Raw genomic sequence first — 13,534 nt, 5'->3', positions numbered from 1 at the left:
TAATCAACATTTAATAATGAAATTGGTCTATAAGATACTGGATTTCATTGGAGATCTATCTTTTTTCGGAATTACTGTAATAATTGCCATTAAGACGGATTCCGGCAGAGAATGTACCTTCATAGTATAATTTTACACCTCCATAATGGTGATATTTAAAAAATCTTTAAATTTCTTATAAAATTCTAGAGAAAATCCATCTTGTCCTGGCAATTTATTATTTTGCAATGAACTCATTACCTCACTAATTTCCCTTGCTGTAAATACTACATTCAAACCTTTCTGTTCCTGATCATTTACACTGGGTAAAGTAATTTGAGATAAAAATTTATCAATCTTACTTTCATCTTGTACCAATTCTGAATGATATAATTCAGAATAAAATTTTTGTCGAGCAACTTATTATTTAATTTCTTATATATGTTTTTAATGCATCCCAAATAATACAAATAATATCTATTGAATTAAAATTCATCTCTAAAAATAATTGAATTTGTTTTCTTATAAAATCACAAAAAATATACTCTTTTTAATAAAGCAGTGTTGAACCTCCATTTATACAGTATATTTTTTCTTCTAAATGTGAAAATGTCAATAAAAATGGCGAATAATCAGAAAGTATTCTTGCCTTTATATTCAACTTTACTAATTCTTCCTTGTAACTGCTGATAATAAAAAATCTATTCTCGAATAAGAGTCATGTCTGAGTATAAAAAAAATAATCTCACTCTTTAGGATTTAACTTTCACCAAATATCAACTAAATTTAATTGCTTCATAAAATTTAATATAGCCTTCGCTGCTTTAGCTCTTATTACTGTTTTAGTTGATTTATTCAATAATGGATCAAGACAGCAATTAAAATCACCTCCTATTAAAACCTTTTCCAGTGCTTCTGCCCAAAGTAAAAAAGTATTTTTTTAAGTCTTCATCTACATTTGGTGCATAAATACTCACAAGTGTCCACATTTCAGAATGAATCTGGCAATTAATCAAAACATATGTCCCCACAGGATCCATTATAGTATCAAAAAATTTTACTGGTAAAGTTTTTTTAAATTAATATAGCTACTCCTCTTGCTTTAGAATTAAAAGATGAAGTTATAACCTGGCCCACCGAATCCCTTTTTAATTTTGAATGTTCTTTTTCTGACAAATGAGTTTTTTGTAGAAATGCAATATCAACCTTCATCTTTTTCATGCAACTTAATATTCTTTTGCCTTTTGATTTGACTTTATTCCATGAACATTAAAACTAAAGAAATTTCATTTATTTTTTATCATCCATTATCCTGAATCAAAGTCTCTTCCAATCCCATTCTTCCAGGTCTCTTTATCAAATCTAACTGCCTCCTGTGTATGTTTCTGTCCCATAAGGAAAACATAATAATTAAAAGAGAAAAAAATTAGAAATAATTCAACAAAGGAAATATTACTTAAAAAATATCTCCCCCCCCCCCCCGAATATTGCTGAATAAAAATATAATGGCACTATTTCCCACCACCATACAGGTTGTGGCTCATGCCACAATATGGCACATAATGGTTCAGGCAAGCAAGGAAGAACATCCAACCCCCTCCTCCAGTGGGGGGGGGGGGGGGAAATAATTAATTCATTAAGCATATGGAAATGAGCATAGACTCAGCCTATTCTCGCTCACTGTTCTCCTGTCTGTTCTGCCAACTGAACTTTGTTATACTTGTGTCAACTTTCTCGTCTGCCATACTACTGGTTAGCGACCATCTACCCTGCCAGATTAGTTCTGGACTTCTGAGTGGTAGTACTAAATCTCTCCACCAGGATATTGTTTCCCTTCCAGTTCATGTACATCTGCCCCTCTTGTTCAGATTACTTTTGCCCCAGAAGAGATCCAATGGTCCAGGAACCTGAATCATTCCCTCCTGATGGAACCACATATTTTACCCATTGGTTCCTGTTTTTCATCTGGTTCCATCTACCCTTTACCAATACCCTAATGATTCCCATTATTCCTTCCTTCCTTATCGAATTCCAGCACTAATATCCTTTGTTCATCTGTCTTCACTTTCCTCTCTCACCCCTGCCCCCCCTCCCCAATCTGGCTTCATCTATGCTTTTTACGTCATTGTCTAGTTTCATCAATGACTCAGTAACCTGTCTTGCAATTTCACTCCTTTACCACCTTGCACCATCTCCTGCTGTCCATAATCCTTCACCCCTCCTCGGTCCACATATCACTTACTGGCCTGTCTCACCTTCTCCTCTTTATATTAGCAATCTTCCCTTTCCACTAGTCAGTCCTGATGCATCATCTTGACCCAAAACATCAACAATTTCTTCCTACCATCCCTCACATGCACAGTGAAGCCCCTTTCAGTTCACAAAGAGTTGTTGAATTCTTGTCCCTTCATTAGGAGCTGCTGAATGTGACTGATGTGAAAACTTTCAGCGTGTGTCTGATATCTGCCACAGTTCCCTGAAATGAAGGTAGAGGTCTATGATCTTCATTGCCACAGACAGCTGTCTAATTATGTGTGGCTAGAATTTTGTTTGCAGCTTGGGAGATCCCAGTGACCGACTTGCCATGGCACATTTCTGGCCACATTGCTGCTTTGTCAGTTGCACTGATGGCCTCTGTTCCTAATATACTCTTGGAAAATGAGCTGTCCTGGGATAAAGTCCTTCTCCTGTTCTTTCTTGAGATTCCTCTGGCCAGGTGAACTCTCTCCTTCTGCTTCTCGTGGACAAGATGGAATCCTAGTATACTGCAAATGATCATCATGTTTTTTGGGTCAGAACAGATACCCATGTGGCTCAGATTTGTTTATCTCAATATTCAACAAAATCTGCAAATAATTGAAGATATCTTTCAATGATATGGGAGCAATGTTTTACCGGCTGGTATGACCCAGTTTCCTGTATGAGGCTCATGGAATGGACACAACCAGTTAGAGAGTTGTCATATTTCCATAACATGAGGTTCAACATCTTTGTAATTCAGTCTTGTGTGCATGTTGTAGCCTGGTTCGCCACAAATCAAGGTGGCATATTGTGAATTGCATGCAATTCTGGCAAATCGGCACCTGTAATGCTCTGCAGGAGTATTGAGAAACTAAAACATTTCAATTTGAGAGACGTGATGATCAGCCATTTGAAGGAATGCATCTTAACACTTTGTTGGGCAGGGTTAATTTGTCTCCTTTAAAATGTTTTCTGATTAAAGCAATAGCATTGTATTGGATTTACAGCAAAGAATGGTCATTTGGCCTATCTGATCTGTGCTGGGAAGGAAGGATGATTTCATTTCACATGATACACCTCACATTTCATCTAATGTTTGCGCACCTTCTGTTTCTATTTTGCGCATTCAATTAGCTTTCCCTTGAACACCCATCTCTAATATTCTTGACAAATGAAATAAATGCACAAATTACTGGGATTTCTCAGCAGGTCCAGGCTTACCTTTGGTGCACCGAGGCCTGCTAAGTTTCTGTAGCAATTTTGTGCACCTGAAAACTTTCTTGTTTCACAAGTTTCAAGAGAAGTGGGGAAGGGAAATAAGATAAAAGGCAAGGTCTGTGATACCAGAAATTTAAAGGCATGATAGTTGTGGTCAAAAAAAGTGGTGAATATACGTCGAAAGCCGTGGTTTTCAAACTGCCCCCACTAAACCTACATTCCACCTTAAGGAATCCCAATGCCATAAATACTCTGTGATTAGTAAGGGATTGCTTAAGGTAGTTCGTGAGTGGAAATAAAAAGTTTGAAAACCACTGTTTTAATCGTACCTAATTTAAAAAAATATTTATGAATTTTAAACCACATTAAATTACATAAGTTAAATTACATAAATTTAAAAATAGTATATATATTAAAAAAATACACATGGTATATGTAAAAAGAAGAAAACCCCCTCTAACTAACCACTCCAACCCCTCCCATCTCCCTCCTCTCCCCCTACCAAAATCCTTGTAAAAGAAAAAGAAAATATAATTGGGGAAAAAAAATAAAGGAAACGGAGAATGCCAGGAGGATAAACAATTATTATTTTTTTTGAAAACTTTATTTATTTGTTCAAAAAACAAATAATATATGACATATACAACAATTAACCATAAACATGAACATTATTTTTTATATATATATATATATTTTTTTAATATATATATATAAAAGAGATCTTGTCGCTGAGGAGGACTTTGCGCAGCGGGCTTTGGACTTGGGGTGAGGGGCCGTACACAGCCTTTAGAGCCTCGTAAAAACCCCTGAAGTCGCCAATGTCCGCGTTGAGCTCGGTTAGTTTGGCGAGGCTAGTCCACCACTCATTTTGGATCTCCCGGAGTTTGCGCTGAAGATGGCTGCATGCGTGACAGAAGGCTTGTTTCTTCTCTGGCCAGGACGGCTTTGCAAGGTGAGCCTGGTGGGCAGCTTGCTTCTTTGCCAGCAGCTCCTGGAGTTCCTGGTTGTTTTCGTCGAACTAGTCCTTGTTGAGAAGCCCAGTACCTCCATCCTCAACCGATGGTCAGACACTTCCAATCTCTTTTCAGTGCCAACCGCTCAGTCCAGGAATCCGCCCTGCTCCAGCTCCCTCAACAGCCCTTAAGGCTAGAGCTGGATGAGGTCCTCACCCGAGAAGAGACATATAAGGCAATTGAACAACTGAAAAGTGGCAAAACAGCAGGTATGGATGGAATTTCCCCCCCCCACCCCCCGAGAGGTCTGGAAGGCTGGCGGCAAAAGTCTGCATGCCAAACTGCATGAGTTTTTCAAGGTCTGTTGGACCAAGGAAAGCTGCCTCAGGACCTTCATGATGCCATCATCATCACCCTGTACAAAAACAAAGGCGAGAAATCAGACTGCTCAAACTACAGGGGAATCATGCTGCTCTCCATTGCAGGCAAAATCTTTGCCAGGATTCTCCTAAATAGAATAATACCTAATGTCGCCGAAAATGTTCTCCCAGAATCACAGTGCGGCTTTCGCCAAACAGAGGAACTACTGACATGGTCTTTGCCCTCAGACAGCTCCAAGAAAAGTGCAGAGAACAAAACAAAGGACTCTACATCACCTTTGTTGACCTCACCAAAGCCTTCGACACCATGAGTAGGAAAGGGCTTTGGCAAATACTAGAGCGCATCGGATGCTCCCCAAAGTTCTTCAACATGGTTATCCAACTGCACGAAAACCAACAAAGTCGGGTCAGATACAGCAATGAGCTCTCTGAACCCTTCTCCATTAACAATGACGTCAAGCAAGGCTGCATTCTCGCACCAACCCTCTTTTCAATCTTCTTCAGCATGATGCTGAAACAAGCCATAAAAGACCTCAACAATGAAGACGCTATTTACATCTGGTACCACACGGTTGGCAGTCTCTTCAACCTGAGGTGCCTGCAAGCTCACACCAAGACACAAGAGCAACTTGTCCATGAACTACTCTTTGCAGACGATGCCGCTTTAGTTGCCCATTCAGAGCCAGCTCTTCAGCGCTTGACGTCCTGTTTTGCGGAAACTGCCAAAATGTTTGGCCTGGAAGTCAGCCTGAAGAAGACTGAGGTCCTCCATCAGCCAGCTCCTCACCATGACTACCCGTCTCCCCCCCCCCCCCCCACATCTCCATCAGGCACACAAAACTCAAAACGGTCAACCAGTTTACCTATCTCGCTACACCATTTCATCGGATGCAAGGATCGACAATGAGATAGACAACAGACTCGCCAAGGCAAATAGCACCTTTGGAAGACTACACAAAAGAGTCTGGAAAAACAACCAACTGAAAAACCTCACAAAGATTAGCGTATACAGAGCCGTTATCATACCCACACTCCTGTTCGGATCCGAATCATGGGTCCTCTACTGGCATCACCTACGGCTCCTAGAACGCTTCCACCAGCGTTGTCTCCGCTCCATCCTAAACATTCATTGGAGCAACTTCATCACCAACATCGAAGTACTCGAGATGGCAGACGCCGACAGCATCGAATCCACGCTGCTGAAGATCCAACTGCACTGGGTAGGTCACGTCTCCAGAATGGAGGACCATCGCCTTCCCAAGATCGTGTTATATGGTGAGCTCTCCACTGGCCACCGTGACAGCGGTGCACCAAAGAAGAGGTACAAGGACTGCCTAAAGAAATCTCTTGGTGCCTGCCACATTGACCATGCATCTTGGCGCTTCACAGTTCGGCGGGCAGCAATCTCCTTGGAAGAAGACCGCAGAGCCCACCTCACTGACAAAAGACAAAGGAGGAAAAACCCAACACCCAACCCCAACCAACCAATTTTCCCTTGCAACTGCTGCAACCGTGTCTGCCTGTCCCGCATCGGACTTGTCAGCCACAAACGAGCCTGCAGCTGACGTGGACATTACCCTTCCATAAATCTTCGTCTGCGAAGCCAAGCCAAAAAGAAAGAATTTAAAGAAAAGAACCACCACCACCCCCCCCCCCCACCCCCCCGCTTCAGCCAACTATCCTAAGGAGAGCCATAAAGAAAGAAAGAAATATATTCTTCTTTCTTCTTTGGCTTGGCTTCGCGGACGAAGATTTATGGAGGGGGTAAAAGTCCACGTCTGCTGCAGGCTCGTTTGTGGCTGACAAGTCCGATGCGGGACAGGCAGACACGGTTGCAGCGGCTGCAGGGGAAAATTGGTTGGTTGGGGTTGGGTGTTGGGTTTTTCCTCCTTTGCCTTTTGTCAGTGAGATATTAAAGAAAAATTAAATATACATATTAAGATCTAATCAATGTAAATTGAAATGTAAATATTCTGAATATAATGACCACTTATTAATTAAAAAATTATAATTATCACGCGAAACATACGTAATTTTTTCCATTATTAAAGAATATTTCATCTCATTATGCCATCTATTAATATCAATCATATTTTTATCTAATCCCAAGCCTTTCAAAGGTTGCAAACTACCCAATAAAAATACTGTTGCATCTAAAACTATTTTAATCTTATACAGATATTCTAAAAACGATTGAATTTTCTTCCAAAAAGATTGTATATGTATACATGACCAAACGGCATGAAAAAAATGTTCCAACCGTATCACCACATCTAAAACACAAGTCTGATTCATGCAAACCATACTTTTTTTAATTTTTCAGGTGTTAAATATAATTGATGTAAAAAATTATAGTTAATCATTGCATAACGGGCATTTATCAATCTAGTTACACTATCATAACAAATATCTAACCAATCATCTTCGGAGAAAAAAAACCAGTATCCGCTTCCCATTTACTTTTAGATCTATAGGATAAACAATTATAACATAACTTCTGATTGAAGGCTACCAAGAAGTGAGGCCTTCAAAGAAGTTTAAGCATACATACCCACATCATGTTTTCCAAATGAAATTTATTTTGCAGACTATAGATAATATTTTCTAATGGTACACAGCTAGGAAGTTCTGCATGCCATCTTTCTATACCTAAATCTGTATCTGACTTCCATAATATTGCTATACATTTCCTAGAAACTAAAAATAACATGGAATCCTGTGGGAATTTGACCCCCATAATTCTTTCCAAAATGTTACCCACCTCTAGCCAAAAATTTCTAACTTTAGGGCATGCCAAACATCATGCAAAAAAGTTCCAATCTCACATCTATACCTAAAACATAAATCAGAAACAACTGAGTTTAATATATTTTTGTGGGGCCAAATATAATTGATGTATAAAATTATATTGGACCAACCTATATCTTACATTTACAATTTTAGTCATACTATTCCTACATAATTCCATCATGTATTTGTGCATTTAAATCTACTTCTCATCTTAATCTCAACTTATGCACCCCAATTTAGGGGATTTCCTTTGAAGTAAATTATACATAACAGAAATAAATGTATTTACATTTCTGTTACAAATCAGTACTTCCAATTCACTTTGACTGGGTAATATCAACCTCTTACCTATTTTACGAGACAAATTCTTAAAATGAGGGAGTTGTGAACCTACTATTTTATTTCTAAGTCAGTTTTTCCATAGAAACCCTCAGCATTTTATCTTTCCATAAAATCTTCCTAAATCCTTGAAAATTTTTTGAGGAATTGGAATAGGGATAGACTGAAATAAACATTGAATTCTTTGAAAAATATTCCTTTTAACACAATTTACCCTACCAACTAATGTAATAGGTAGGGTATTCCACATCTTTAAATCTTCAACAATTTTATTAAACAAAGGCAAATCATTTGTATAAATTCTTTAAATCATTATTAATTTGAATACCTAAATATTTAATATCAGCATCAGGCCACCTAAATTTAGTAATTATTTTACATTTAGTATAATCATCCTTAACTAAAGGCACAATTTCATTTTTCTCCCAATTTTATATCTAGAGATTTCCCCATATTCTTCCAACCTACCATGTAATTGGGGCAAAGAATTTATATTAATCGTACTTAATTGACTCATTATGTGCACGGTTTCATAACTCCAAAGGAAATGGACCAATGACAGTTCTTCTCAAACAAAATATTTCAGTAACAATTGGGTCTAGAGCAGTGGTTCTCAACTTTTCCTTCCCACTCACATACTATCTTAACCGATCCATTACAAATCACAGAACATTTATGGCATAGGTATTGCTTAAGGTGGAATGTTGAGTTTAGGGGGGCAGTTTGAAAACCATTGGTTTTTGCAAGTGCAAATAGGAAGAAATGAGTGAAGAATTAAATATTAGATGTTAAAGTTTGTTTCCTTGTAATAAAATTCAAATAACAAGTTAGTTAAACATAACAGCATTTATTGCTTTCGTCCAGGACGGAAGTGGCAGAACGCAGCAGTATTCTACTTGGTACTGCTTAGCTCTGAGTGCCAACTCAAAGAGTGTGATACAAACGGGACTTGTATACAATTCAGACTAATCAAAGTTTTCCATATTTGAATTGTAATTGTATTTCAGTTGCTGAGACAGGATTCTTCAAGCAGGTAATGCTATTCCATTCAAGTAGAGTTATTAGCAAATGTTACAATAAGGAATTCACAGAATAGCAGGTTCTAGCTATTTCCCTTAAAAGGAGTTATCTTTCCCATTTTCAGACAGCTATTGCATTACATCATTCTTTTTAAAGCATTCTACAGCTACTTCAGGCTAGCACAGACAAGTACCAGTTTATCCAAACTCATTAATAATTAACAACTACTTACATCTTGTCATAAAAAAATAATTCTTTGGATGTTAACTTCATCACAGATATCAGAAGAAGACAAAACAAATGATGTAGGAACCGTGCACTCCAAAGTGAAACATCTTGAACTGCTTCCAATTTAGAGTCCTATATGTGATGCTGACAAACCTCCACATTGGAGAAAGCAAGCACAGATTGGGTGACTGACTTACAGAACACCTCCATCCACCTTGTGCAGGTGGCTCTGAGCTTCCAATTATGTGGTACTTCTATCATGTCTATTTTTGGGCTTTGACACTTCCAATGTAGTTGAACATCCAAAAAATTGTTCAATGTCCAAAAAAGAGTGCTTCATCTTGCAACTTGGCACAATACAAGTCTGAGTCAGCAATATTGAATTCAACAATTTTAAATAATCAGACTTTTTGGTCTTTATCTCAAATTTACAATATTCCATTTTATTTTCAGCTGGTAGCACCATAGTCACTTATTATTCTACAGATGACCACACATACAAATTAGGAGTAGCTCGGCCAGCCATTCATTGAAATCATGGCGGATCTAGCAGAGAGACTGAATGCAGAGTAGGAGATCACTTTGTTGACCACCTCGGCTCTGTCTGCCACAATAGCATAGATCTCTAAATAGCCACCCATATCAATTCTCCATCTCATTCCCTTGCCAACATGTCTGTCCAGGATCTCATGTACTGCCAGACTGAGACCACTCGTAAATTGGAACAACACCTCATCTTCTGACTGGGCACCCTCCAACCAGATGGCATTAATATAGACTTCTCTTGCTTTCATTTAAACCCCACCCCCTTCTTCCCCTCTTGTCTCTCCATTCCCTGTCCCCTTTTGCACAGAAATGATCAATTTTACCTAGGCCTTTAACATATCCAGTTAACACCTTTTGTTGGTCTGGATTCCTCCCACAATGTTTGAATTCTGACACTTTCTTATACATCCTGCTTCTGCCTTTTCTGAATTTTTTTCCTTGAAGAGGGGCTCAGGCTCTAAACATTGGCAATATTATCTTTGTCTCCTATAGATGTTGAAAATACCAGCTGAGTTCTTCCAGCATTACTACAATCACAGCATCTACAACCTACCGTGTTTCACTCAGATCTGGTTGCAACTTCAACTTTACATTCCTGATTTGCCAATGGCAATCTTCAACCATGTCATTTATCAAGAAACTCTCTCCATTTTCAAAGGCTTTGTTTCCACTAGTCAGAGTTCTAAAGACTTTGGATTCTCTGAGAGGAAACATTTTGCCTCATCTCTTCAACGGGACATCACCTTATTTTTAAACAGTGACCTTGGGATCTCACAAAGAAAACACACATCATGTTTCAGTCAAATTCCCTGTCACTCTTCTGACATCCAGCAGGTACAAGCCAGGCCTGTCCAAATTGTCTTCATAAGGCAAGCCCCCTCTTTCTGGATATCAGTCTTGGTAAATCTTCTCTGAATGTTTCCAGTGTGTTTATATCCTTCCTTAAATATGAAGACTGATACTATTCTCAGGACTTCAGATATGATGTCACTAATGCCCTGTATAACCAAAGCATAACCTATTCTCCCAATCACACGATTTCCCATTTGTTTTCATTATCTCTTTTCCCATTTCCTCTTCAACTTAAAATGTTTCAGTTTCCCCTCCCATTTCTAACAATAAGTCAATGAGCTGAAACATTAAACTGTGTTTCTCCCTCCACAGATGCTGCTTGACCTGAATGCTCCCAGTATTTTTTGTTAATGTGCTTGGTGTTCTACCTCTTCACTTTTTTTTCTAAAAAAAAGAATAAAATTCATTTGGAAGTTGTAATATTTAGTCTACTGATTTCAAGCATGTTATTCCACTTGAAGATTTTCTAGTTTTCACGAGGAACTAAAATTCAGCATACTTTTGCTCCACTAAAATGCTTTAAAAAAAATGACAATAGTGGATCAGGCTGCCTTGCTTTCATGTGAGTAGGGAATTGGGGTAATGAGCCACCAGTAGGGAAAGCAAGAGGAAAATTAAGTGGAGGAAGAATGGCATCCTTTTAAAGCTCTTTAATTTCAATGGACAAGGATGCTTTTTAAAAAAAAAACTTTTATAAAGTTAGAAGTGTTTTTTATTTTTTTTTATTGTATATTTCCTGGCAACTTCCTCACAGGTCTCTCACTCTCAAGGGACATTATCTACTATAGCTCCAGGAACTGTAATAGGACGACCAATAATGACCAGTACCCCACAGAGGATTCAGATTGTTCCCACAGACTCTGGTGTCACAGTAGCACAGCGCATTCAGGTAGAATTTCTCTTACTAAAATGTAGTGAAATAACATAAAAATTGCATGTACTTGAGCATTAAAATACTGCAAACCTACTTCATCAATAGCGGAAACATGATTCACTCTTTAAAAATAAATAATATGTAAGTAGGTTAAAATGTCGAGCTTCCCTTGTGTAGCTGTGACTGGTCCATGTGGTGTCTTGCCTTCCTGTAACTGGTGTTTTTAAATGCATGAACCATTTCATTGGTTATTGTTGTGTTTTACAGGCAAACACATCTGGAAATGACAGTATCCTTGCAAATGAACACTGCATAAGCTGAAAATGCAGAAATAAAAACAAAATTGCCATCCCTTTTCTAGAGAAGGTGGGACCTGTACAAGCTGGACAGGTTGCACCTCAATTGGAATGGGTTTTTGTGGCAAGATTTGTTATTTTCTTGGGAAGTGTTTAAACTAATTTGGCAGGGAAATGGGGCACAGAGTAGATGGGTCAGGGAGGAAGGTCCATTCAAATATAGAAGGCAGAACATACATAAGTTTAATGATCAAAATCAAGGGACAGAGTGGTAAAACCAGAACTGAGAGCAGTGATCAGCATAAAGCAATATAATGTTGCTAGCATAGGAATGAAGTTCAAAGAAAAGCAGCTCAACTGTTCTCGGAACAGAATCTTCAGGGCGATTGGGGGGGGTGGGGGAGGTGATAGAAAAGAATAACCATGTCACTTAAATAGTTCATTTTTTCAGTCATGAAGAATTAGGGTTCATGGGATCTAGGGCAATTGTCAAATTGGGATCCAAAGTTGGCTTGGCAAAAGAACACAGAAGGATGCCTGTGACACAAGGATAAGTACTGGGCCCTTGCTCATTATAATTTACAAGAATGATATGGGTACGCAAGATGTAATCAGCAAGTTCATGAGATGGCAGTAAATTAGCAGAATGTTGACTGTGTGGAATTTAGTTTCAGGTTGCAAGTGGTAGCAAAATGGCAGATGACGTTTAATCCAGAAAAATGTGAGATGATGCATTTCAGGAGGGTAGTATATACACCATCAATGATGGGTCTTGAGGAATATTGAGGAAGAAGGGACATTGGTGTATGTCCTTAGATCCTTGAAGGTGGCAACATACTTAGGAAGGCATCCAGGATGTTGGCTTTCTTTAGTCTGGGTGCTGAATATAGTAGGGAGGTTAAACTTTATAAAACCATGTCTAACTTGGGGTACAACATGCAACTCTGACCCTATGGATAAAGCTTCGAAACAAAAGGGTGTATTACAGACTCCTAAAGTCAGTGGAATCACTATACAATCACTACACAAAGAAGAGGTGTGAGAATAATTGATCATTATAGTAGGGGGTTTCAGCTGCCCCAAAATTAACTGGGATTCCTATCATGTAAAAGGTGAGGAGATGCGGAATGTCACCAGGAGAAGCTTTTGAACCAGTGAATAGCCCTTCTATATAAGGGCTAGACTGGACCTAATCTTATAGACTGTGTAAGTGGCTAGAATGTAAGTGAAGAGTATTGGACATAATGACCATAATTTTGGAAGTTTCAAGATGGTTGAGGATAAGGATGGAAGTTAAGGTTGAGGGGGTGGGTGGTGGGGGAGGGAAGGAGAGGTGGCAAACTGATTTCAATTCTATTAGATGGCCAAAGGTAAACTGGGGACCATCACAGAGCTAAGTTAACATCTGATATGTGAGTCATTCAAAAGTGAAATTGTGTGTTTATGGTCAATTTGTTTCAAGATCAGGGGAACCTTGGATGTCAAGGAGATTCAAGGGTTGAATAAAGAAATAAAAATTAAATGTGTACAATGGGATGCACAACAAGGGTACAAAAAGTTTTGGAAATGACTAAAAAATTTACATGTAAAACAGCAAAAGGCAAGGTTAAGGAAAATCCCAAAGCATCTTTGGTCTTGTGCAATGAGACAGGTAAAATAAGTTGTCTTGTATTTGGGGATCCTTTTGGAAAAAGTGATCACAGTATGAATGAATTTCTCTGCTGTTGTCTGTATGGAGTTTATATGTTCCCTCTGAGACCTGCATGGGTTTTCTCCGGGTACTCTGGTTTCCTCCCACCCTCCAAAATATACTTGGTT

General features: G+C 38.6%; 1 protein-coding gene across 15 annotated transcripts in view; it reads left to right on the top strand.

Moving 5' to 3' along the window:
- Window positions 1–13,534, top strand: part of nr2c1 (nuclear receptor subfamily 2, group C, member 1) — a 131,739-nt gene that overhangs the window by 63,542 nt on the left and 54,663 nt on the right. For 10 of the 15 annotated variants that reach the window (XM_069908324.1, XM_069908325.1, XM_069908323.1 and 7 more), the window contains one exon: window positions 11,301–11,435. The exons of the other annotated variants lie outside the window; for them this stretch is intronic. In XM_069908324.1, coding sequence (XP_069764425.1) covers window positions 11,301–11,435 — 135 coding nt within the window. The remainder of the gene's footprint in view (window positions 1–11,300; window positions 11,436–13,534) is intronic. 15 annotated transcript variants of the gene reach the window in all.

The sequence above is a fragment of the Narcine bancroftii genome, chromosome 13, assembly GCF_036971445.1.
Source record: "Narcine bancroftii isolate sNarBan1 chromosome 13, sNarBan1.hap1, whole genome shotgun sequence".
NCBI lineage: Eukaryota > Metazoa > Chordata > Chondrichthyes > Torpediniformes > Narcinidae > Narcine > Narcine bancroftii.
The sequence above is the reverse complement of the archived record's forward strand: the minus strand, read 5'-3'. Positions and strand labels throughout refer to the sequence as shown.